Genomic DNA, 27385 nt, shown 5'->3' with positions numbered 1-27385 from the left:
GCTTGATCATAACATAACAGATACTGCAAGCAACATCTACTACAAGATGAGGCAAGGCAGAGAGTTTGAGTTGAGAGTCTTCGTGCATGGTGTTTTCTTTTATAGTGATATCTAAAACTATAAGGTTTCACTATACCCCCTTTAATTCTTTTCATATTTCCCTTATGCTGCTTGCATTGAAAGCGTTATCCTGTATGGGGCCGTTTGACTGAAGCAAGTCAAATGTTATGGCCCATAACAAGAGACATGCCTCATGATATGGATATTTTGGGTTATTTGGTTTGACATTTTCTCCACAACTTGGTTTTAGGCATACTGACAAAACTCATTTTCAAAGGGCCAAAAAAACCTTGCCCCCCCCCTCTCCACCCTGGTTTTTCATGGAAAACTTCATATTTTAATGATATCAATATATTTACTATATTAACTCATCATTTTTGTTATTTAAACAAAAACCAGGCTTTAAAAAATGAAAATAAGGTTCTTATCGTGTCACCCAAATGCATAAACTTGGTCCCTGAAGCTAGTAAAAAATCCTGAATTTTACAAAATTTCATTTCTTAAGGTGTCCTCCAAACGCATAGCCGGTTTGTGGATAGAGTTCAAGCCTTCAAGGTAGAGAAAAATGCTAAAACATGTGAAAAAAAATAGGCATCTTCGGCAAAAAGGCACATTCTAAAGTTTTTATTATTAATGCAAGGGCAGAGCCAGAAAACTCTAGGGCACTACTTGTGAAATTTTAAATTTTTAGAAAGCACCAATATGTAAACTTATAAAAAACTTACCACGAATTACCAATATGAAAATGAATATTTTTTCCACCTGATGCCCGTGCCTCCACACCCGTATTAACGTGAGATTCAAAGAATGGCTTTTCCTTTCTCATTGATTCATAGCGGCGGAAGACTCGACTCAGCTGAGATGATCGATGGTATACGACCTGACCATTGCGTCAGTTTGATGACGACGGCCGAAATGCTGTTTTTTCTTCCATGTTTTCAAAGGAAACGAAATCCCAAGCTTTTGGTCGCCTTACGCTTAGGGACCTAAAAGATTAGCACAACAGTTAATGGATTCAGTTGACAGTTCATAAGAATTTTTGCGATCTAGGACTCAGCTGCTTCGAAGAAAAAGTCTTCAACCATGGAAAAGATTAGAAGCTCAAAGGAGCAAAACTCACATTTCTTTGATGTTGAAAGTCAGTCCCTCTCGACTAACATACAGTAAGATGGGGATGGGGCGCTTGCAATTCTCATGCACCTACTCGGTGATCAGCAAAAGTTCCAAGAAACAAAAGATGGTCAGTGGCTGGTAAGCGTCATGGGCCCCCGCAATCCTTGTGCAAATTGGAGGAAAGCAATGCACTAGTAGATGTGCACTGCAAGCTCCAACCCCGACCCCAGTGCAGCCCTGGACCTCGGGGTGGAAAAGAAAGACTTGCTTTTGTTAGAGTCGTGAAGTTTTCTCCTGCACACTAAAAAATTGTGCAAAAAGACAGACACAATGTCAAAGTAATATATTTGGTCAAAGAAAATTGTAAAGAAAAGTGGCACAGGCGTTCGCATCTCTAGTGTAAATTGCATGACTATGTGCCCTTTACACCAGACATCAATGCAGTCCTTAACCACGTGATAGGAAAAAAAGACTTTTGCCTTGCTGACATTTCTTCCACACTCATAAACCATATATATATATATATATATATATATATTTGCGTTCATATCTATAAATTAGCTTTTGAATTGCACAAATTCTACGAATGTCATGACGGTAATCAAGTTCTTGGTGATATTCCAATAAACAACGGCTGAACTGAAGTGCATCAAGTTCTGGAGGCTTTGGTCAGAAACAGAGTGATTTGCGATTTCTCAAGTCGGCCCTAACACAATTTATGCAGATCCAATTTGACTAGAAAATGCAGCTTGAACTGTGAAATTCCATTACATAATTTCACTACTTTTTTTTTTACCTTCCTAACCAGAGAAGTGCAAAAAATTCAAAACATTACGGCAGGTTACTCCATTATTAGTTTCTAATATTACCTGCATTACTATGTGATTCCATTTCTCATTTGAATGAGTGGGAGAGATTAAGGATTAGACCATATAATGAGAGAACAGAACCACAGACGAAGTCCCATAATGTGGAATTAGATATTTTTCATTAGAGTTCCAAAGTATAGTTTTAGAATTTTGACAGGGGCTAAAATATAACTTTTTCATAGGCTAAATGAATTTTTTTAATTATATACAAATTTTTCTTTTTGGAAATTTGAGGAGAGGCCATGGCCCCTTCTGGCCCACCTTCCTTTTTTGCATGTGTTGTATACTGGTACAGGAGCAACACCATGAGAAAGCGCGTGAGGAGTAAGATGGTGCGGTTGAGACTTGATCTATAGTCCTGGTCTTAAGATCTTTTAGTAGCACGATTGGGTCATTTAATAGCAGTGTATAAACCATCATGTCCTAAAAAAAGAAAAAGGTTGAGATAGTTTTTTACATCTCTCTCTCTCTCTCTCTCCTTCTCTCTCTCTCTCTCTCTCTCTCTCTCTCTCTCTCTCTCTCTATATATATATATATATATATATATATATGAGCTTGATATCAGCTCATCGTGCCATAGGAGGGAAGCCAAGATCGAATACGTGAAACTCAGTTCTTTAGGCTTGTTTGTTGGCCATACTTTAAAAATATTGCCTGTCATCACAATGAGATGAGAGACAACAGCACATATTTCTCGTCCTGTACCCAAGGTGCATTCGTATAAGATACCATAAACCATTCATCATATATAGTCAACACAAAATATATTTTCCCAGGACGTACATCATATATATGGGATAGTAAAATATATTTTACTACCAACCAATGATAACATTGTACAGTGCAAGTACATGGTTATTCTACTAAATCACACACTTGGGTCTCACTTCAACAGTCAGAAGACTTTGGGATGAACCTGACAGAAGCGATCTTATTACTCCACTTTTCCATCTTAAATGTGGCACGAGGAGTCATGGCCACGGTCACATATGCCTTTCACTGCACGAGTTTTCCGGTCAAAATCCCGAAGAAGACGAGAGCTCCAAAGTATTTGTTTGATTCAAACCTGAAATGCGTATTCAAGAAAACAAACAAGAAACATCTTATTTTCTTTCACTACCCATTCTCTATTCTCTACAAACTATAGAAATCACATAATCTGCATAACGATTAAGACATTATAGTTATCAGTAGTACTGACTTTTTTTCGCATTCTTCAGGTCTTGATATGTCAAGGGTCCAAATCTGCCACACTAGTTGGGTAGCTGAAGCTGCCAAGAATGCATAGTATGGCCAACCTGCTTAAGAAGAACGATGATCGTTTGTTAAGAACAGAGAGAGAGAGAGAGAGAGAGAGAGAGAGAGAGGCATCACGTACCAAGGTTAGCCGTGTATCCAGTGAGGAGGAAGAAAGTAAAGGAGGCAACTCCAAATCCACTTATCCAACTCTTTGTTGATTCTCCAAACCTTAAGGCTGTGGACTTTACACCAGCTTTCACGTCGTCTTTCTTATCCTGATACAATTGGACTTGCAGTTATCAAATCTCCAAATTATGATCGGGTGTGTGAAAGGCTAATCCACCATCCGAGTGAGGCCGAAGCCTCCCCTTTCCCTTCCAAATTATTATTAACCATGGAAGAAAGTACTTAAGTTTTGCACTCACATGCCCACCAGAGATAGTTACCATGGTCATCCATGTCCCCAGTATAATCTTACTATAGTTTTGAAATTTACTGGGTGCTCTAAAAAAAGGTTGGCTTGTTATCCCCATGATGCATGTAAAACAGTAAATGGTTCGCACAGAAGATACAACCTGATTAGTTCTCTCCTAGTCTCATTTGGGCTCTACTAAGACCTACAGTTGTTAAGGTAGAACCGATTCCAACAGGGATCGGTTGGACTCTGAACTCTTAATCGATTCAGACAGTGAAACTGCTTGGTATTTCCAAGTTTGAATTCATGAAACCTTCAAAAGTATGTGGATTTATGATTGCAGTAACAAAGAAGTATAAAAATCTCATGTACCTGATGTGCATATATAGTGTCATATATAATGGTCCAGAATACACCAGAAGAGTATAATGGGAAGATATCAGCAAGAGTTAAGCTCCCTTTAACTGCTGACCAACCCAGTAAGACTCCACAGTTCATGGTCATGCCTAGGTATGCTTGAGGCTGCAATCAAGTTTGCCATGGTTAACAAACTGTAGTTGAGCAAAAGAAGCTACTGATAAAAGCTATATCAAAAGCAAAGCATACCCAATATGTCAATCTTTTCATCAATGGGTAAGAGAAAACCAGCAACAGCGTTGCAATTCCAACACCCAAACTGCCAAAAAACAGGGAGGTTATTCCAAAGAATCAAGCCGCATATTTGCTGAAGAAAAGCATATGAGCCTACAATAATCTTCCTAAATTTTTTGTGAGGTTGAAGAGATTTTTTTGAAACTTATATATACCATATGTTATAATGTGCTGAAGTTCCTCATTATCAATAGTTTTTGTCCACTTGAGTTGATCAAATTTCTCTTTCATAGTGATATATAAACATTTTCAGCATTTAAGAAGCCTTCATTTTTGGGTTTTGCACGTAATGAAAAGGTCTGATCTTGAAGCACAATAAGTTACATATACCTGAACTATCAGGTTTCCTATCAACAGCGTGATTTCGATGTGTGTATATATATATATATATATATATATAGAGAGAGAGAGAGAGAGAGAGTGAGAGAGAGAGAGAGAGATACCAAAATGTGTTTGTTAGTGAGAGAGCACCAATGTAAAGCAAGAGTTGAATGACAAGAAATAGAGTTGCCTCGAAGGGCGTGAGGAGTCCACATGCGATTGGCCTTGATTTTGTACGTTGTACCTGCGATGCCATACGAGAAGGTTAAATTCGGAGCTTTAAAATAGTTACTTTTTTGAGAAACACGATAATAACCTTGAGCCAGCAAATATCATGTCCGTTAAAATTAAATGTCACACAAGCTGTTACAAAGATGAAGAAAATGAACTCAAATATCGGACAAACTACCGCCTATTATTTCATTTATTCACAAGGGACGACTTGATTTTCGAGACGTTACAAATGGATACATGAATTAATTCTCAAGGAAATGTTTTCTCTTTTTTAATCTCTCATAGTAACAAATTCTGCATGAACATGAACGAGAGACAAGTCAAGCGAGGGGGAAATTATACCTTGGCATCAAAATCTCGATCCAATATGTCATTGATAGTGCAGCCCGCCCCTCTCGCGAAGAATGAAGCCCAAGCCAGCACCCACAGCAAGCTCAGATCCGGAAGCCTACCAGGCGTTGCAGCCAAAGCAATTCCCCTGCACCAAACTCACAGCATAAACGTATATCCCTAACCCCATTTGGTGATAATTCACACACACATACACACACTAAAGCACACACACATACACCCACACACACACACAAGCGCACACACACAGCATAAATGCATATCTCTAACCCCATTTGGTGATAATACACACACATACACACACACAAGCTCGCAAAATTGACATAAAAAGCATAATACCACATTTGGGGCCAAGCCACAAGCCAAGTTCCTACGGGCTTGTCGATACGAGCCAAGTATGCATATGGTCGCAATGTTGCGGGAACCAAGTGATCGAGCCACGTGCTTGAGCTCGCCAACTTGGTCCGAAACGTGGCGGCCGCCTTTGGTGGGCTAGTTGCAACTCTCTTCTCCCAAGAGCTAACAGAAGCTGCAGTCTGTTCAAGCAAGAGGGATGCTGCTGATGCCATGCTTGATTAGAACAGATGGTGCAACACCTACAAGAGGAGAGAGCAAGTTTGAGTTGGAGGGCTCCTGCATGGTGCTTCATTTATAAGCATGCCTAAGATATAAGGTTTCAGAATACCCCCTTTCAATTTTTTCATATTTCCGTTATGCTGCTTGGGTTGAAAGTCTTAGCTGGTAGCCCTTGGCTGAAGTAGGTTATATGTTATGGCTGATAATAAGGGACCATGTGTTTGAAATATAAACTAATCTTTGTTGTCTGAACAAAAACCAGATTTTAAAAAGCAAAAACATGGCTCTTGCCTTGCCGCCCTAATAAATAAGCTGGGTTCCCTTTTGATGAATTCACAGTTGAAGCTTTTAATTATTAATGTAAAGGCAGAGCTAGAAAATTCTGGATAAGTGTCACTAGTTATAAAATTTTGAAAGAGGCACCAAGATGTAAACGAAAAAAAAAAATATCCCGAAATATCAATATGAGTATAAGCAATATTTTGTTGGTCTTCATGGGCAGTTGCCCACACAATGCCCCACACTTGCCTTCGCCTTTCAATTAACGTGAGATTCAATTAATGTATTTCCCTCTCTCATTGACTCATGGATGGAGATGACTTTGACTCAGCTGAGATGAACGGTGCATCAGTTTGACGACGAAGGTAGAAGACTTGTTTTTCTTCCAATTCTAGAAAATTATAAAAAAAAAAATATTATGCTTGTCAAAGATATAATTAATGTTTCCTTTGAAAAAAATTGTAAAAGTATGTGAGTCAGTCGGTCTTTGTTGATCTTTCTCTTGGGCTCCGTCATTGGAGTGGCCCATGTAGTTAATGAGTTATAAAAACAATGGCGTCCAGTGAAGGGGGTGGGTGTGGGCCGGGCCGCCGTCGGGTCGGTCTGATTGGGCCCGGGCCTGGGCCAGGCCACCGTCGGGTCGGACCGGACCAAACCGTTTACCCCATTTAAATTTAAAAAATATTTTTTTTTAATTTTTTTGTTTTAATAATGTATATTTATTATTAATCAATATATTTATATTTAAAAATTATTTTATAATTAAAAAATTATTTTAAAACTTTAAATGGGCCGGACTGGGCTCATCGGCCGGACGGGCTGGCCCTTACGTCCAGTTTGTCTAAGTTGCAGGGACCGAACAAGCGTCACCATTACCAGGAGGAAGGGGGACATCGGGTCCCTTTCCCGATGAAGGCTCCGGCCGGACAAAGCTTAAATCTGGGTCAAATTCCGTCTCTCAATTGGTGTATTCATTTAAAAAAAAAACTGAAACTGTCCAAGCCTCAACCCAACCCCTTTTCTTCATAAGGCATGCTTTATGTGTTTTGAAGTGTCATCCTGCCGCTGCTTGAAACTGTCCTTAATCTTTTAAGACCATAAATGATCAGCTTACTTTCATTCGTCGCAAGCTCTTGGGTAGCTTTCGAGCAGAGTTTTTCTTCAACTCTTTAAAATCGACATGAATTCTTGCAACATTAAGAGGAAGGATCGACTATCGGACCCGAGGAGGACCTCCCCTTCCACCATCTTAACAATTTTTGGTGGCATTTTCCATACACCGTTTTAATGTCTTATGATTATGTTCAAAAGTACGTATAAATATATAAAAGAAGCTATTCTTGTTTTAATTTAATATGAATATTTCAGTCCACCTGTTGTTGCCGCTACCACCTTCCAAAATTTCATGCACAGTTAATGACAAAAGTATTTTTTCACAAAAAAAAAAAACAAATTTTTTGATACGATAAAAATGAAAATGAAAATAAAAAAATGAAATGATTAAAAAAAGACATACTTGTTTTTAAATTATAAAAGCAACCCCTTCTTTCACTGCATACTTGCGCGGCGCATTCGTAACAATGCAGCCACCATGTTTTTAACTTGCAACCACCAGGAGCTACCTGCACCATAGTCTCACCCTCACTGCGTCTACCTGCATGTTTGCTACTGCCCTCCTCGCCGCCACCACTTTACCACCATGGCTCCGCCACCATCAATCACTGCTGCCATTAGCGCCACCAATACCGCTATGGCGAGGCAACCACCGGTTCATCACCTTGGCTAGACTGCTCGCCCCACCACCTCCATTAAGGCGACCCTTACTGTTTCATGGCTGTCACTTCATCTTCGCCGTTTGCCACATATGGTTTGACGTTATTTCCAGTATTGTTCCAACAAGTTTTAGTGGGAAATTTGATAGTTCCTATTCGAATCTTGCTTTGTTGTGAATATACGCAATAAATGCAGTTTGAACCTTGAAGCACGAGTCCGAGTCGTTTGACGAATTGTATTCATCGGAAACATTTCTAGACAAAGAAAATTGACGAACTTTCGAACTCTTAGCGACGCGCGAAGGACTTTCACTGCCATGGTTGGAGAGAAGGCTTTCTTTATCGTTGCGGCCATTAATACTTCAAATAAGGCGGCGATTGAGACTGATGGACAGATGCAAGCCACTGTCTTGCCAAAGCTGCCCTGGAACCCAATTCTTCTTGCTTGACCCAATGGGAAGTAGAAGACTTGGGGAGTTCAGTTTCCTCTGTACAGATTGTTGGTGCCGGTCCTTTTGAGGCGAGCTACTTTGGCAGTGTCAACCCAGTTGGGGTTTGGGTTGAGTCTCAAATCAATTATATTATTGGAAAGAAAAAAACTTGCAAAAAAAGGAAATTGTATTGAATGGGCAGGTACAATCATTTTTTTTTTTTTGGGGGTCACTCAAATTCTGGACTTGTGTAACACCTAACTCCCTTGAAAATTCCACTTCCACGAGACAGGTAAGCGGTACTTTATCAATTTATTCTAAACTATAAACCGGGCCACCTACCGGGCCAGCCCGCTTTTAAATGGACCAGGTACCAAGCCCCTTCATGTTGATGGGGTTCCGGCCCGGCCCTTTTGTAAATGGCGTCCGGCGTTCTGCCAAAAAAAATATAAACATCAAAGCTGTATTCTGTAAACAGATTTGGCAAGCAATAACTTGCATCTCATGTCATGGGGTGATGCAGGTTTTCTCATTTCTGTAATTAAACCAACACAATAGTAGCATTACACCTAAGCTTCTACAACTATTAGAAGCAACAAAGTACAAAACCCTCAGATTGCTAGGGCTAGGACTACCAATTGAGAGAGAGAGAGAGATTTAGAAGCAGGTGACTCCCGGAATCCGGCATCGACAGTTCTAGAAAGGGTTGACGGGAACTAAGCAGTCTGAGACTGAGATCAATCTCCAGGGGCGACTGTTGATCCTGGCATCCGGCCACCGACGTCCGTCGTGCAATTGAGGAGCCGCAAATAATCAGAGGATTCAGAGCAGCTGTGAAGCGTGGAGCAATGGCATGGGCGATTGGGCTTCGAGTGTCAGGCGCGAGTCTAAAAACTGAGAGCCGGTTGACGGAAGGACCATCCGAGGGAGTCGGATCACTGGTAGACGGATCAGGCCTCCCAATTGGGTTTGAGTTGGACTTGTAAAGGTAAAATAAGCATCACGTAACGTTTCCCACATCCAACTGAGTTGGACTTTGAACCCTCCGATGGTTGAATGCGGTATTGGGATGCCTGAAGGCCACCTATTGTTGTCAAGTCCATCAACTTTGATCAGTTCGAGCTTTTCTTCAAATACTATTTTTTTTATTCCAAACTATTTTTCAGATAAATTAGGAAATAGGTCGATTAGATGCACGACTTTCAAAAATTGAATGGCAGATGACAGACCTGCTTCAGTTATTAAAATAACTGGCATCTTCAGATAAACAATGAAGAGGATGCGTGAGCAGTGAGCACAATAGAAATGCCATCTTCGCCTATAGACTGAAGGATCAAAGGTGGAATGCAGATTAAACAAGAATACGACTGTGATACACATAGTAACAGACAACCAGCTCCGTTTCCAATTCATATTCGAAGCTTTTTTGACGTTCGTACGTCATCATAATGCTGCTCCCCATCATCATAAGTCCCACCTTTTTCGGCCATCTTTTTTGCTAGTAGTTTGTTAATCTTGTGCAGCTCATTGGTCAGCTTTTGTTCTTTGTTCTGCTTTCTGGTCTTCCGACCATCCTGCATCTTCACCCCAAACTGGAAAGCCGCTTTAGGCATTGCCTCCTTTTGCTCGTTGTAAGTAGCCCACTCTTCCTCCGTCTCAAAATCCCAACGGTGAAGCCGTCCTTTGGCCTGCAACAGGGAAACCACAATGTGATTGGCACGCATGACAGAACCCATAAAAGGAGGAAAAATTTAAGCAGAAGCGAATACAGCTTGTAAAACAAAGCGAACTTTCAGAAGCAAGCAAGTCCATGTGCAAACTTGAGACTGGCCTGGTTCCCTCCCACTAAAAGAAAAACCATGTACAGAAGCAATAAGAAATTTAAGAGACAAAAAAGAAAACCTCGGATAATGCAACAGGGTAACAAAACTCCAAGTCTTCCAAAGGAGTCGACTACATAGGGAGAGCCGCCATTGCAGAAAAAGCAAAAGACATGCAATTTCTCATGATTTAGAGGCGCTACAAGGGTAGACCATGTTGGTTTCAATTATTGACAAGATACTAAGCAACTCGACCTTCACACCACAAAAATTAAGGAAATGGAACAAAACATGTGATCCCTCTGGTAAACTGAACCCTTGTGAAGAAGCACACACCAAATTCTTCTAAAAGAAATTGATAACGAGTGAAATATTCACGCCGTAAGTTTTTATAACAGCAAACAAGCACATGATAGTGACAGGAAGATCCTTACCCTTCCACCCATATCCATTTTAGTTAAATCAGCTTCATCATCACTGTCAACAATTTCATGGTTATACTCTTGATAACCAGGATAGCATTCTGAATAGCTTTCTGATATGAAATTTGGATCCTTCTCTCGAGCATCCTTTTCCCTTAGCTGCTGGAGCCTCCGGTCATCACGTTTAAAGACAGAACCTAGGCCACGATCTTTCTCCTCTTGTGTCATAAATTGAGGATCCTGATTTACAACTGCAGATGCCTGTGTATCATAGCTTGGCAACGGCTGCTGCACATAATGGTCTGGATAAGCCATCTGTTCTGCATACTGATAATCTTGCCACTCACCCTGGTAACCAGAAGCTAGTGCTGGCCCAGAGACAGCACCATAACCATTCTGCAATATGAGGCCAAATTAAGATTGTAAGTCCATGAGAGAGCAGATTTAGAAGCATCAACATATCTACCAACAAAAATGAAGAGAGAAAAAATCAATAATCTGATACAGCTAAAATTCATAGATACTGATACTTTAACTATAAATAGAAATCTTTTCTAAAGGAAAAGATACTGAATAAGAATATATAGCAAGGTTTCATGAAGATAGTGCAAGGTTGAAAATGAACAAACATGAGGTTCCAAAACATGAGCAGTCTGAAGTAGAATCCAAAGGCAACAAAATTACGTATACAAGCATGGAGCAGCTTAATTAAATGAGAAAGATTCAACCCCTAGAATGAGGCAAGTGGGTCAGTACAAAATTTTCTTACACTTTATATACTAACTAGAGCAACAGATTTGACAATTTGCTCAGGAATATATTCAGATTAATAAATCATAGACATAGAAGAACAATGACAAGTGAATTAGTCAGCCTTACTACTCACCATTTGTTGCCAATCTTGGATCGGCTCAGGCGGAACAGGACCATATTCGGGCTGAGAAAAGTAGGATGGCCTTTCCCGATTACGAGGTGACTCTTCCATGTCCTCAGAAATAGGGCTAGCACCAGTGTCTTTTCCAGGTATTGCATAATTGACACCATCCCCCACGAAAATATCATCCTCTTCAACTCTACTAACAACTATAGTTTGTATATCTCCAGAACTTGCATGGTTCTTACGTGGAGGTGGAGGTGGTGGCAACACTTCTCTTTCAGCTTTATGTGCTGAAACCCCATTTTCATGATGCAATGCATTCTCATTTTCTTCATCTTCATTGACAGCAGCACCAATTTTTGCTGGTTGAAATAAACATGTTACCGTAGAAAACATAAAACTTCATAATATTCCAAGGTTTTCATCTACCGAGAAAATCACAACAAAAAGGTGCTATTGTGCGTATTCTAACATCAGTTGATTTCCTCACCAAAAAGAAAAACATTTGGTAGATGTAAGAAATCCTCTGCACTTTTCAAGTAATCAAGAACGCAAGGTTTCATTGAACCAAGACGATATTCATTGTTGGCCCATATGGTACATTCCAAGAACATTATAAGACATCAACTAGGAGAATTCAACAAGTCATGCCAACTCAAGATGCAAAGTAGAAGAACTCACAAAAGATAGCATCCTATACTGCAAAAGTTCTACAACTGCAAGACGCGTGACACTGAGATCTTCTGGCAAAACTGTCACACAAGCATGACTAGAACGGTAATCTTCTGAAAAACTATGTCACACAAGCATGACTAAAGCGGCAGCGTAAGAACGTCAATATGGCTGGGGGCATGGCTTGGACATGACAGACTCATATTTTGATGAATATATGTTTTTGTTTGCTTAAAAAAAAAATTTGCTATATGTGTATGTGTGTGTCTGTAAAATGCTTTGCACCGGTGTCCACACCTGCATCTATAGCCACACCCAATTGACACAAGAAAAAAAAACCCTGCTTCTGATATGTGCCATCAGTCTATTGTCAAATTAAGAATTAACAGGAATTTCAGTAATGAACCTTAAATTACCTTCATACTCATTAAACCTTAACAAGGTGAAATGAAAAAGGAAAGGGAGCACAATATTTTAAAAGGAACAGTTTATTCAGCAGGACCAAACCTTTCAGTTCTGTTCTATCCTTCTCTTTTTTCTTTTTTTTCAGAACCTTTCCAGAAGATCCCAGACGAAGGTAAGACATTATCTTAGCAATACGCTCAAGTACAGAACCATCCACACTCACGGTAACCATTTCCTGCAATCATAAAGATCCATAAGCATGTTGTACCAACAAGCAAAGAGCAACTTTACCTGAGAGTAAAGCAAAAAATACAAACCTGTGGAACTGGACAGTCATCTTTGCTTCGATGCAATGTGGTAGGAATATCAGGAGAAAATTTATCCTCCTAATAAGAATCAGATAGTTCACAATGAGAACTATAAATAGATAGCTCAAGAAAAGTCAACTACTACCCAGAAGAAATTCTAAAAACACAAATCTTGGATGTCTATTTCAGGTTCTAGCAATTAAAAGCCAAAAGGGTAATAAAAAAAAGGCAAAAAGATATCAATAGTATAAATAGAAGAAGTTGACTGTGCCATGACAGAAAAAGCAAATTGGATAAGGAGAACAACACCTCCATGAAGACTAAAGAACAAGAAATAAGCTGATACAAAAGCAGGTTTGGAATCAATTTTCACAAAAAAAAAGGAACAATTCAACTTTTGAAAGAGAAAATGACATTAACCAAAATCAAAGGGCATCCTACAGCAAATAATTTCAAGCTAGCATAGCATTGTAAAAAGAGGGCAAGCTCAACATAATAAGAACCTCAAAACTTACAATGCTGAAGACAAATGACATCCGGCCAGGAAGGAACATTTCATTAGCCTTTATGGCACTTTGCGGTCTGACAATCCATTGATACACTGTCTGAAAGAAGAAAGACGGAAATGTGATTAATGCATTTTCACTAGCAATAGGTCCAAATTTTCCTGATGCAAAAGGCTAACATGCTTGGAGTCTAGAAAAGTGAACCTTTGTTGTAGCACTGCGGAACGACAATGGCTGATCTTCTTTAGAACCTCTGAAAATGACAAAAACCATATATTACTAGATGAAATGGAAAAACCAGCAAAGGAGATAAGAAAAAGGTAATAGTGAGACCTCTCTTTAAAAACAGGGATATGCACCATTGTCATCCAAAGACAACATTCTTATTGGACCAAGAATGGTGCTATCAACACATTAAATCCAATAGCACATGCAAGTGGATTTTGACCAAACAAAAGCTCAGACATAGATATGTTTGGTAGATTATGACATCAATATAAAGGCTCATTGACCATTTAATAAAAGGGTATTATCAAATTTCTCCTTTGATCAGAAAATGAACAGAAAGATTCAGCTCTATCAATAAACATCAACTAGAAACAACAAACTGAGAACTTTCATCACCTTAGTCTTTAAAGCATTCAAGATAATTAGAAAGTCAACTAGTCATACTTATTTGTCACAAGAATCATTCGAAACAGCAAGCTGGAACATCATTTTAGAGCATTTAAACATACCTAGACTTTCCATCTTCTTCACCTGCAACCTCAGGTTTCTTATCAATTTCACTCCTAATCTTGTGAAGTAATGCATAATCCAAGCCTTTAACCAAATGTGTGTGCTCCACATCCCCTGAGAAGTAATGATTCAGCAAATGTTAGGATAATTTACAATAAAATGGAAAATGGAAGCCAACAAGTACATTCTCAAACTGCTTATGTAGAAGGTTATGAAGACACCTTAGTACCCTACGTACCAGTGACACATAAATTTATCAAGAACCCATGCAAATGAAGTCTAAACAAGAAAAGCAAGACCTGAAGATGAAGATAATATTCTATGCTTTATCAAATATCACAAAGATGTTAAGACTTCAGTGACCAAATAACCATAATGAGGCCAGACATTTCAGTAAGCAAATACGCGCAATGGGTCCACGCTAGATAAACTAAAGATATTGGAACATTGGCTGCAAAAGAACACATTAAGCTTGGGATATGGTGACAGAAAACCACCAGTTGTCATTCTGAGTATTAAATTCTATCCACTACTGTTTATTTTAATTTTAGCACTGGAAATGCCAGCTTAAATAATCGTGAATTTAAAATAATGGAACAACACTTACCTCCAAGGTATTTACTGTTCTCAATTGATATCTTATGTGCATCAGCACTCCTGCAGACAACCATATTGTTGAGTAAACATCTGGAGAAGTTTCAGGGAGCATGATTGCAGTCAGTCCATAACAGACAGAAACAAGAGATAAATCTTCACCTAAGGTCAACTGTTCCTGGTGGTGCAACTGCATGAAAAGACCCAAGTTCAGTTGGTTCATAGTCTGGATTCTGGTCTTCTCTGCGCTCCTTTGCACGATCTCGGTATTTTGGTACTTCAGGTTCATCTTGCTTTTCTTCTCTGACCATTTCAAATACAAAAAAGGACAAAAAAAGAAAAGAGTTTGTTAGAAAAATAGGACAGTGATTCTGATAAACGAGAAAGTCCAGTAACACCATCACACAAGTTGAAGACTATGTCACACGGACTCTTCGAAAAAGGAGTAGCACCCATGTCGATGTGATGCGGGTACCGCTCCAACATGCATGCGAGCGTGGTCAACGTGCATTTGGGTTCTGCTGACCGCATCCTCACCATATTCCCTTCTAATTTTTTCCCTTTCTTTTTTTGTCTCTCTTTCTCTCTCTTTCTCACTCTGTCTCTCTATCCTTTTTTTTTGCTCTCCCTCTCTCTCTTTCTATCTTTCCCTCCCATTTTTCCCCTCATGTCTCTCTGCCTATTCAGTTGTTCTAAGTCATGCTTGCTCTCTCTCCCTCTCCTATCCTTTGAAAAGGACTACACCTGGTCAACCTTTTTAAAGGATGACAGGGCTACCAATATTAAAAAGAAGATTTTATTTTATTCAACATAAAATTATAAAAATTACCCATTGACCTTCTTATAAATTATGATTTTCAACCAGAAAGAAAATATATTATTATGCACACACACACACACACAGATATACATATATACACATACATATATATATATACACATAAATATATATATATATATATATATACTCTTGCTGCACCTACACCCAATTTTTTCTTTAAATAATCGCACCCACACGCATGTGATGTGACATAGGTTGAAGGCCATCAGAAAGTAAAGAACTTCACCGTACCATGCTTTAAGGCTCGTGTGAAACCAAACAATTGGTGATTATATCTAATCCATCAACTTTCTCTATGTATGAACATGAACAGCATGCAACTATATAACATAAAACAGCAAAAAATGGCTTACATTTCTCTTAATCCAAACCCCATTGTTAACAATAATCATGAGAGAGAGAGCCTCAAACACATGAGAAAACATCTTTTCATAGAAGAAGATTGTTAAGATGCCAGTGCCACTTCCTAAGTTAGAGGAGTCCGTCTTTTGTCTAGGTCACCTTTATAATTGTCAGTACATAATCTAAGATCCAGAAACTACCAATTTGAAGGTCGTCGAGGCCAAAAAGTAAGAAAAATTATATAAGTGAATGCATGTGGTACATGGTATTTCATAGAAACATCAAAGGAATCCACATATTAATCTATCCGTATGGAAAAGAAGAATTATCATCCATATCTGATAAAGGAGTTCCACAAATAAAGCCACGTCCAGAGAAAGGCCATTGTCCTAAAGATGAAGATGATAAGGACCTGAATTCAAATTTCAGTTTTCACTTTGGAAAAATAATTTGATAGTTAACAGCCAATGTTTGTGACAGTCAAGTCGACAGAACTACCTATAAATGTACAACCAGATCAAGGGAAGGGAAATAGTTTCACATCTTCGAAAGTTAGTTTAAATTTTTTGGATACAAATTATGCTGTTAAAAGCATTAGTGGAGCCGATGCAGTAGGTAAAGTATGCACCTAGGCACACGTAGGCTGGACAAGCCGACAAGGTGCTTCAAGGGTACCCAAAGAAAGGGGACAAAAATGTAGAAGCTAATAAAATGCAACGTTAAATGCTGTTATATATTGTCAAATATGTAAACACAGATGCAGTAACATAAGCCACATAAAAATTGTTAAAATAGTATAAAATAATTCAACTAAGTACACACGCAGTCACATACATACACATAAATATAACAGTCTAGGCAATCAGATACATCCACAGCCTAGGCAAGACTAGGAGCATTGAACCACCACCAAAGAATAAATCCAGTAAACTGCAATACTAATTGTTAGAATAAATAACTAACAAATCCACAGCATTTCCAAACGCAAAATCTACAGGGCTATAATCATCAACTTACAACAATAAAGCAATTAGAATGAACAATAACACAAACACGTTAAGCATTTCATAACATAATAACAAACATAATCAAAGTTTGAAAGATCAAATTTAATGAGGTTGAACAACTAAAATTTAACAGTTAAGTAGCACCCCCCCCCCCCCAAAAAAAAAAAAAACTTGGAAGTAAACACCAATGTTATAGATTGTGCCAAATCTTACCATTTCCTAAACGTTAACTACTAAATGTATATTTCTAATTTCTAAAAGTAAAATCATAAAACAAAAGCTAAAATTATTGAACTAATTTAAAAAAAAAGGAAACATAAATCCTCCATATAATCATAATTCATAAGTATTAAGAAGATAATATGCATACATAAATGTGAGAATTTAAAACTTAAAATACACAAAATATTCAAAGTATAATAGCATAAGAATTATAATCGTAACTATATATATAACTGTGCATATACACATACATGTACTTCTAATGAAAAATCACATGCAACAGGAAAAAAATTCAATAAACTACACAAAAGCAGAAGAAAAAAGTTATGCCTCAAAAGAAGAAAAAAGGAAAAACAAAAAAAAAGAGAAAAAGAGCGACAATTATGTCGCCAATGAGAAAAGCCTAGGCTATTGAACACCTAAGCAAACCTAGCATCCTAGATTATGTTCTAGGCGTTTTCAAATGGTAGGTCACATAAAACCAGCTAGCTTAGACGATCAGCGAAGCCTGATAGCCTAGGAGGGCCTTTGACAACATAGAACAAACACTACGCGAAACAGGATTTCCTTCTCCATTTCAGACTTGGAGATGGTTCTCAATGAATCAAGTCATCTGCAAACAAAAGCAGCTTCACAACTACTTTTCCTCGACCAAGCTGTGACTGAAGTAAACAGCAGCATGTGCACAAACATGCAATAGTTATAGGAAACTATTAGAACATTACATGAATGGAAGAACAAAAACAACCACTAACTAGCCATTAGCATATTCTTCCAGTCAACTTCCCATGACGTGCATAATGGAATACGTTAAGCATCCTAACGTTTGCATTGATAAAATGTCTGAAGAAGATATAGCACTCAACAAATTACTCGATGAACCAAAAAACAGCAGAGAATGGAGGGGGAAATAAGAAACCATGAGGGAACATGGGAATTACTTTCGACGGATGAGCTTCTCCTTATAATTCTTCTTTTTGGATGACATACCTCAACCAAAGTTTCGCCTGAAATAGGAAGAGCTTCGATCTTAGTAATAGATAATAACTAGAGAAGGAGAGAGGGGCGAAGTAATACATCATAACCCACTCGAAGTATAAATTTTAAGACATTTGAAAGGCCCAAACAACGTGACTTCCATGCCCTGGAAAACTCTCTCGCCGGATATACTTCTCCAATAACCAAAATCCACACTTTGTGGCCAAATAACTTTTTAAGAAAGAGTTCAATCTGAGGAAGATTATTAGTTCCAGTAGACCATTAAGCATCCAGAAGCAAGACAACCAAGAAAATCAGAAAAAAAGGGAAAGACCCCCCAAAACCCAAAACTCGCTCACCATATCACACCAACCGACCAAATTCTTGCAACACTAAAGAAGGAAACGAACAATTCCAAAACCCTAAAAAAAGCACCTTCACAGGAGGAAGAAATCGAGAACCAGAAATCAACACACCTTTACATCATCAAAACCTAGAAACTAAAGACATCGACCACGTGGCGAAACCGAAACTTACGATTTGGCTAGCGCTATGGAACTCCTCCCCAATGCTTCGCAGATATGAAAACAAGCGACAGAATTTGATAGTCGACTGAAACCTACGCGTGTGAGAGAGAGACGAAAGAGAAGTTCCGCATGTCAGATGGTAAATGATAAAACAGTTTATGGGGAATATTGATTTGGATCCATGATTCTAAGCATATTTCAAAATCTACCCCATATTTCTGTTATTTCTGATATGGCCGCAGTTATGTCGAGTTAGTCCTGTGTACGCTGTTCGATCGGATTTGAGCTTAAACCCGAAAAAACCGGCCCAGGTACCGGGGCTGAATCGATAACAAATAAAAATTATTTTATTTTATTAAGAAATATATAATATATTATTAAAATATATTTTATATTTAAAAAACATTTTTTTATTGTAACCAGACCGAGCCGGACCCAGCACAGGGCCAGGTTTCCTGAACTTGGCTTTTATCAGGCCAGTTCAAACCCGGCCAGGCTGGCCCGATGCCCAGGCCTATGCGGGAGCATTGTTAAATTGAACCTCATTTTCTCTAAAATAGGTCTGGCCTGTTATCAAGGGCCAGTTTTGTTGCTTGTCTATAAAAAGAGAAGGCTTTCACGCATAAAGACAAAACCTGAACGGGTCTCCTAATTATTGATAACAGTTTATACCTTATGTCATAATAGGGAAGGGCGTCTCCCACACCTTGACAAGCACCCCGAGAATTATTTACTGCTATAATATGATTTATTTACTGCTTAATCTAGTGAATCGAATCTCATATGCTTCTTCAACCATTTTCCCGAGCGCCATAATCGTCAAGAGAGGCACAAAAGGCAATTGAACATATCGAAGTAGAAACCAGATCATCTTGAGGACATCCATAAGTTGGATCAAAAACTTAAGACGAACTTAAAAGGAAAAAGCAACCCACCGCTATATTAATGTAATCATACCAAGCTATCATACATCTCTTTTAGTTTAAGGTGGATTTTTACAACCGGCAATTCGAGTTTATCAGGATATCTTTTTGTTGCACAGACCTCTCTCCAGGGAATGCTTTAGATTAAATATATTCGATACCAGGGAATGCATGTGCTGAATCATTAATGCAGTTATACAGATTTTGCAAGGTTTGTTACAATAGCTCAACAACCTTATGTTTCCATGATACATGAACAAGAGGAGATACATTTTATAGCCATCACAAGCTTTTCAAGAAAGATGATTGTTGCCAGCAAGTGGTCAATGCGAGGGATGACACATTTTCTGATTGTGGCAAGCACATTTGCTTTACTGGACGCTCAGAATCCATAGGAGGCATAGCATTAAATTGTCATCATCGTAGTAGTTTGTTATGACTATATTGCTCAACCGTCCTGCACGCTTTATGCATAATCAAAGATGCATTTGATAGCAAATATGTTGGGACTGCACCAACCATCTAGTGTCTATCTCATCTATATCCAATAACTTTATCATCCACTTTGCTTCAACTAGAAATATCCGCAACCAATTACAAAGACTCACACGATGCAAGCTTCCCAAAAAGAATGCCACCAAAAATCAAGGCTCCAAACCACTTGTTCGATATGAACCTGGCAAATAACACCAATGATCAGTGAAATGTAGTTTTGCCTTTTTTATCACAACAGCTCTTGAAAATAGAAAAATAAGGAACCTGTAACAACCTAAAACTTGTTTATATGCTGTTGTACTGCAAAACCTCCAACAGAAATGCACCATCTAGGCTCATATGTGCATATTCTGGAAGATATTGTTGCAGAAATACATGCATGCATAAGCAAAAGGTGTGTGTATATCACTGAAGGTACTGGTGAGGGTCTAGCCAATTGATGACTAAACACCATAGGTTTGTCTGGCTCATAAAGTTCAAGGAGATAGCATCATGCAATAATCTAGATTGGCCAAAGCAGCCACAAAGCCCAACATCTTGTAACACGATTGGATACTGGGAAAATTTGTACTTTCTTCATATCTGCAAATAGTTGAAGTAAGTACTATATGAGACTCACATTTTGTTGCAATCCAAACGTTTCGACAAGTCAACGGTCCAAATCTGCCAAACTAGTTGTCCAGCGCCAGCCGTCAGAAATGCATAGAATGGCCATCCTTCAGGAGTAAAACTCAACTCAACAGGGAAAAATGTAAGGTATCAACATATCAACCAAATGAACATTGAGAGAAAGCTCAGAAAAGTATGAAACCCAAGAATAAAAGAAAATTCTATCTTTGAAATACCAAGATGTGCATTGTATCCACTAAGGGCAAGACAACTAATAGAGGCAACTCCAAACCCCGAAATCCATTGCTTTGTTAGATCACCAAATCTCAAGGCTGTAGATTTTACACCAACTTTTAGATCATCATCTTTATCCTGATTTTTTAACACCCTCAAACGTCATAAACAAAGCAGAAAAAGCTAACGGACATGGGGAAAAAAGCACAAGCATAAAATTTACAGAGTCAGAGGCTCTAAAACACGAGGAAATACCTGATGAGCATATATAGTATCATATACTAGTGTCCAGCATACACCAGAAGCATACAGCGGCAAGACAACAGCAGGATCTAGGCTACCTTTAACAGCAGCCCAACCCAATAATGCTCCCCAGTTAAAGGTCAAGCCAAGATATGCTTGTGGCTAACATAGAGGATATATAAAATTATTAGAAGACTTACATGTGCGTTCACGTATGGACACACAAACACAGACACACACACGGAGAGAGAAAGAGAGAGAGAGAGAGAGAGAGATGTCAATTACCCAAAATGTCAGTCTCTTCATCAGTGGATAGGAGAAAACCAGCAACAAGGATGATGCACCTAAGATTTGACTAGAAAAAAAAGTGAAACCAATTAAAGAAAAAAACTATTTGTATCCAAAACTATTGCTTTTGCTTCAGAAAGTGACGAGGTCACAAGATAGTGCATATACTTCGGCTGAAAGCATACTCTAAAAAAATGTTGTAAGCACAAGATATGAACTGGAATAGATCACTAATATGTGCCTCATAATTTTCTAATTTTTCTTGAACAGGTCACAGAAAAGAGAGAGGGAAGGAGTGGGGCAGTGCAACCAATATTAATATTTTGCCTCAGTTAGTTCAGAGTAATTATCACTATATGAAGTAAATAGGAACAAGCTGAACTTTCTAAAGGAACAAATAACAGCACATTTTCATATACATCTGCAATATGTGTAGTCATCACCTTGAAGGGGAAAAAAAAAAAACTAGCATCATCCAATAACTCTAACTTTCAGTGGATAGCAATCCTTATAGGACATCCATGAAAAGAAAAAAGTGAAAATCTTAAGCCGTGCAGTATATGAGACTGAACTTGGCAATGAGTGACAGAAGTTTACAAAGAAACAAGCAAAATAAGTGATGCAAGGTCGGTGCATATTTTTGGCTAAACGTGCATTTGACTGGAAAGGCAGCAAAGCAGGTTGAAGCAAATGTGATTGTGTTCTAGTTTAAACAGGTATAAATTGAATGATGTTATATCACAAATGTAGACAATATTAGAGCTGACTAAGCCACCAAGGTGAAGTAATCAATGTACATAATAGCCAGTATATTCAGTAAAACAGATGACAAATACAATTCAGTAGGAAAAGAATCATAGAAAACATCTTGACGAAATAAAGGATAAAACTACACCCAATTAGACAATAAAAATGTGTCAACAGATATATAACATATAACTTGTCCATAAGAAAAGGCAAAAATGGGGACGAAGAAACATAAATGAGCTACAGGACATCAATCAGCAAAGTCTTCAGCTTCAAATAATCCATGAAAAGCATTGTCAAGAAGTACCAAGTCAAATGTAGTCTATTTTCTATAAAACCAACTGATCAAACTTACTACACTAACAGGCAACTTGATTTTAAAAAATCTACCTATAATTGTTAAGTTGTAGAAGAATTCCAAGACCCAATAACAACTGAGTTCCAAGAAAGCACAGTCCCTGAAAAGGAGTCAAAATTCCACTTGCGATTGGCCGTGATTTTGTACGTTCTACCTACATCATCAGCAGAGAAGATCAATAAGCACCATTCATAGTTCACAAGCACCAAAAAACAAAATTAAAACTAGCATGAATAGCTTATCAGCCCAAATAACCAAAGCACTTAAAAATGTTAAAGAAGATAAGTCATTTTGCTACTTAATCACTTCAAATACTGAGAAGCAGGAATGAAATGCAATGGGTCGAAAATTCCTAATATCCACAGCAAAATCAACTGGAGTTAAGGCTACTTTTCAAAATTACGCCAAAAATGTTTATCATGTACATAATTTGGATTATGTTCATGTTCTCCCTAGTCAAACTTGAGTCCTTTATACCATAATATACACACCCAACTAGCAAAAAAAAGGTAAATAAACCTAAGATATAGAAGCATGTTTTCTTCTTTTTTTTTCCCCTTCTGCGTAGAAGTATATAAACAGCCTCTCCTTTAGAACATAGAAATGCACGACCTTTTGTTATCCCAACGGTGATCTATTTGGCAGTGAGCAGTTGCGTCAATTTAAGGGGGGGCGGGTCATAAGAGCACAAAAGGTCTGTATGATGGGTAATTTAAGCTAAGAAGCATAAGGAAACAGTCAGAAGTAATGAACCAACAACTAGATAAGCAGAAGAAGATTTCAACAAAAAATCTAATGGTCCACAGCTCCAGCAAAGATAAATATAACAAATCATAAGGGAGTTCAAAACAATTGAGGTTCCTATACAATTTCACATGGATGAAACCAAATATGCTTACATATTAAAGTTGGATACATGCAGAATATCAATAAGAGCATAAAGAAAGAAAGAAAGAAAAAGAAGAGAAAACAAACATACCAACGTATCAATATCTCGATCAAGAAGATCATTGATGGTGCAACCAGCACCTCGTAAGAGAATAGCGCCACATCCAAATAGTGAAAGAAGCCTAAAATCGGGTAGACTCGCTGGCGGCGCCGCCAATGTGATGGACCTTCACTTAGGAAAGAAGAAGAAGCAGAAGAAAATTAAGACAAGAAATTGAGAAAAAAAACTACCTCGCCCTGAGAGAGAGACAGAGACAGAGACAGAGACAGAGAGAGACACAGAGAGAGCAATACCACATACAGGGCCAAGCCAATAACCAGGTTCCAATGGGTCTGTCAAGCCGGGCGAGGTGGGCGTATGGTCGAACCACCTGCGGCAGGTAGAGATCCACCCAAGACCTCTGACTCGCATCTCCCCTGCCCTTTCCTCTGCCCCCACCATCGTTGCAGCGGCCTCTTCCTTCCTCCGACGACGCCACGCCGGAGGAACCAGAGACAGTGGCGAAGGGCATCCTCTCGACGAAGTTCCCCCCTTCCCATTCTCTCGACCAGGAGGCCCCGAGTAAGAGTTTCGAGTGCCCAAACACGAAGCTGCGCCGGAGCTCGTTTATCGGTGATACCGGAGGAGAAGAGGGACGACCGATCGACGAGAAGGAAGAATCAAATGCGACAGCCGGAGAGAAGAGACGAGAGAAGGCGCGTCTGCGACCAACTCGAGAGAGCAACCAGAAGGCCGTCGCCATCTCTCAAAGACCCGAACTCCTCTCTCTCCGCGCCACTGTCTGCTGTAGTCCCAACCTTCCCTTCATCCCGGGAGAGGACCCGCACGCCGAAGTCTGCACCCGTTACGAAAATTTCCCGCTGGGTCGGGCTCCAGAGTGGATGCCGGTCCGACAGAGTCACAGTCTCGCAGAGGCGCATGTGGATCCAGAGAAAGATTGCCTCACCCTCGACCCGTTTTCTCACAAGATAAACTTTTATGTCGGAACCAGTCTTTTAGCCATAATGCCGATAAAGATCTCATAGTTTGTTATTTATTGCCTCATTCCCGACTTCTCCCTCTCGTGACAAGCTTGGACAGCCATACTTCTCAAGGTTCAGTCCTCTCAAATTTTGGCCGATCTTTTAAGTGTTTGATTTAGAAAACTGAATGCCATACTGTTCAAGCTTGCAATTGATATTGGCTGACGCACCTTTAACTTAGAGTGTTCATGAGGCAAAGAGATGAGGAACTTTGATTCAGTTTCAGTTGTTGCTTTTTCTTGTTGCTCAGAGTTCAACGCCATCATAACCTTCTTATTATTCGCGATTGCTTTTAGAAGAATGTTACAAACCGTCGAATTTCTCCAAGTTCACACAGGCCAATACACCCTTTCTTTTACTCCCGTAACGTGGTTAGCTTTGTTATAATTCTTGCTTAATATGTGATTTCTACATGTTGCTTAAAAAATTATGTAAACAAGACTAATTGAGTAAAACACAGATTTTTATTTTACTCAACTCTTGTGCGGCCCTACCCAAAAAAATGTCTAGATCTTAAGCCATTTGGGGTGCATTTGATGGGCTAGATTTTTTTTTTTTTTTGCAATGAATTATTGTTTGTATTGCATGAAAGGGTTGGCACAACCATTTGACATATAGTTAGGGGCATTAAGATCCTGTATTGGAAAAAACAAAGACACAGATGCACAAATTAAAGCACAGTAAAAACAATATGCCAAAGTGATGAGACAAAAGGTAAAATGAGAGATTTCACTCTGCCAAAAGATAAAACCCCCTCCACTCACCCCAATAACTAAACAATTGTCATGAAAAAAAAAAATCTTGCATCGGATTACCCGAAAAGATGCGAGAACCATTCTAAACTTAAACCTAAAATTTAAGTTCCCAGTTAAAAACCTTGGTAGTGAAAAAAAATTCCTCGTTCATTTATTTCAGTGGATCACGTTATCGGATATCATTTCTTATACAGATCTTGCGAGACCTGGGAAGATCGAGAACCAAACCCGCGCACAATATCTAGTCGACCGTAGTGCCTGTTCTACCAAGAGCCCCTTGCGGCGGGTAGTTCAATTCAAATCTAAATCTCATTAGTCGATTTGAGAGAATCGTACAGAATAGTTTTAAACAATTTCGAGCTAAGACTAAAAATTAGAGACAATTTCTCATTTTGTACATCCAACCCCAACCCAACTCCTCAGTCCCATTAAGCATTACTTATTTTGTCAATTATGATAATAATTACATCAAATCCTAGTCGAATCCGTTCAAAAATCTGTCCTCGAACCAGTCACAATGTTTCAACAAAGAAACTTATCAGCTTATTTGCAACATAGCCATTAATACAAACTTTGGATCATCTAAAATTTGTGCCGAGTTTCGGCCTCGCACTCATTTTCAAGGGCCAACTCATCAGCTTCTTTGCAAAATAACAATTATAATACAAAATTTCCACATTTTATCCGGATATCCTCGCATCTCCGTTGAATTTCGATATCAACTATATATTCAGGTGTGAAAGTCCATACTCAACAGGCAAGTGCAAACAAGCGGATTCTTAGCAGAGAGGGCAGCAATTAAAATGCACAACTTCAGTCTTCAATGCATGTGAAAAAGGGTGACCGTGACAGAGTCGACAACTACTGATATCCACTAATTTCTGATCAGTGCGACGCAACATGGTGTCAGAGACTGTTGGCAGTAACACAATATTGTACACAAGATCTTTGCCTTCGTGCATTCGTGCACACGTATACACACACTTTACCTGACTGTTTTCAAAGAAAAAACAGTGCACTACATATTCATCATCTCACCAGAACAGAAAGTGTTTACGGAGCCCTTCATTTGACGCCATGAACATTCCTTGAACTCCTCGTCATCTGCATGTCATTATTATAGAACTTCCCATACTGAGGGATCATAGTCAAATTGTTCAGGGTGGGCAATGCATAGAAGCATACAGCTCAGACAAAATCTAATCGAAAGAGCACAAACAGGGAAAGAACTGACCTGGCACAGATGGCTAATTCAAAATGTTGTTATCACCCAACAGTATTCGCAAACTAGAAATAGAAGTTAATGCAGAAGGAAAATATGAAGTACAAAATATAATGACTCTCTTTGAACGGCAGAAACATCCAGAGGAACAATTTTTTTAAGCAACAGCATCGCCCAAGAGTTTAAAAACATGGAAAAACCATAGCTCCAAATGAAATTATGCAAGACCAATGTTCCAACAGTTGGAAAAACAGTTGACTGGCTGAAATAGGTCGTATCAATGGTTATTTGTCCATATGCAGACATAACAAGTTCACACCAATAGAGATCAGTTAGTACAACTACAAAGTATTGGCATCTGTGGAAGGGGTGGGGGGATGTGCACATGCACATATACATCTCTACCTGTGTACACATGTGGATCCATGGTTCACAGAGAGAAAGAGAACCTACTAAGTCTCCATCATCAGTGCATTGGAACTGTTAAGCAAAAAACCCAAAAAATAAGGAACTTACTAATCATACCAGCACAAAAAACTGAACCAAGTACTTTGATGCCTTTAGCTGTTTTTTTTTTTTTCCCAAACGACAAAAATTTATCCTAGTCTCAAATATGGTGGAGCTATGACCTGTAAATGCACCAAAGCAAACTGCCAATGATTAAAACACACACACAGCAGAAATGTCTTACATTTAATCATCAACACAATGGATCCATACAGGCAAACAAGGTAACAAGTTCCAGACTTAAGCATAGTGTTTCTCAATGCACAGACAGCTACTTATCTCTCAAGTTGCCAAAGCATGACAAAACTATGTGGACACAGGCTTGCTGATTGGAAGCCCATACCATGGGAACCCCTGTCTGTGCAGTCAAGATTCAGACTGCCTCTTTTGTCAAAGAATGACATGATGATTTCTGATTAGAATGCCAAATGGGAACGGAGTAGACAAACTCATGCCGCAGACT

The 27385-nt window shown here is 38.8% G+C and overlaps 3 protein-coding genes across 4 annotated transcripts; all 3 read right to left on the bottom strand.

The window, feature by feature from the left end:
* Positions 1 to 2783: 2783 nt before the first annotated feature.
* LOC116248565 (4-hydroxybenzoate polyprenyltransferase, mitochondrial-like) lies at positions 2784 to 5855 on the bottom strand. 2 transcript variants are annotated; one of them, XM_031621437.1, is made up of 8 exons: positions 5593 to 5855; positions 5245 to 5380; positions 4791 to 4912; positions 4303 to 4372; positions 4069 to 4218; positions 3421 to 3556; positions 3244 to 3343; positions 2784 to 3108 (listed from the first exon to the last, which is right to left on the bottom strand). In XM_031621437.1, the coding sequence occupies exons 1-8, from the start codon at positions 5820 to 5822 to the stop codon at positions 3039 to 3041; spliced, it is 1014 nt and encodes a 337-aa protein (XP_031477297.1). In that variant the 5' UTR covers positions 5823 to 5855; the 3' UTR covers positions 2784 to 3038. The 2 variants fall into 2 exon arrangements, with proteins under 2 accessions (XP_031477297.1, XP_031477298.1); XM_031621438.1 differs by having other exon boundaries at positions 3244 to 3340.
* Positions 5856 to 9602: 3747 nt separating this feature from the next.
* Positions 9603 to 18738, bottom strand: LOC116248772 (suppressor of mec-8 and unc-52 protein homolog 2). Its single transcript, XM_031621737.2, has 12 exons — positions 18581 to 18738; positions 18007 to 18072; positions 14816 to 14956; positions 14667 to 14716; positions 14059 to 14173; positions 13526 to 13574; positions 13331 to 13420; positions 12825 to 12893; positions 12610 to 12742; positions 11440 to 11792; positions 10566 to 10949; positions 9603 to 9999 (listed from the first exon to the last, which is right to left on the bottom strand). Exons 2-12 carry the CDS (start codon positions 18051 to 18053, stop codon positions 9721 to 9723), a joined length of 1710 nt encoding a protein of 569 aa, XP_031477597.1. The 5' UTR covers positions 18054 to 18072; positions 18581 to 18738; the 3' UTR covers positions 9603 to 9720.
* An 879-nt stretch (positions 18739 to 19617) lies between these two features.
* On the bottom strand, positions 19618 to 24334 carry LOC116249121 (4-hydroxybenzoate polyprenyltransferase, mitochondrial). The gene is made up of 8 exons (XM_031622263.2): positions 23710 to 24334; positions 23447 to 23582; positions 22500 to 22621; positions 21360 to 21429; positions 21087 to 21236; positions 20834 to 20969; positions 20608 to 20704; positions 19618 to 20169 (listed from the first exon to the last, which is right to left on the bottom strand). Exons 1-8 carry the CDS (start codon positions 24156 to 24158, stop codon positions 20088 to 20090), a joined length of 1242 nt encoding a protein of 413 aa, XP_031478123.1. The 5' UTR covers positions 24159 to 24334; the 3' UTR covers positions 19618 to 20087.
* Positions 24335 to 27385: the final 3051 nt, after the last annotated feature.

Source organism: Nymphaea colorata, chromosome 2 (assembly GCF_008831285.2).
Source record: "Nymphaea colorata isolate Beijing-Zhang1983 chromosome 2, ASM883128v2, whole genome shotgun sequence".
Lineage (NCBI taxonomy): Eukaryota > Viridiplantae > Streptophyta > Magnoliopsida > Nymphaeales > Nymphaeaceae > Nymphaea > Nymphaea colorata.
This window is presented reverse-complemented; position numbering and strand designations above follow the sequence as displayed.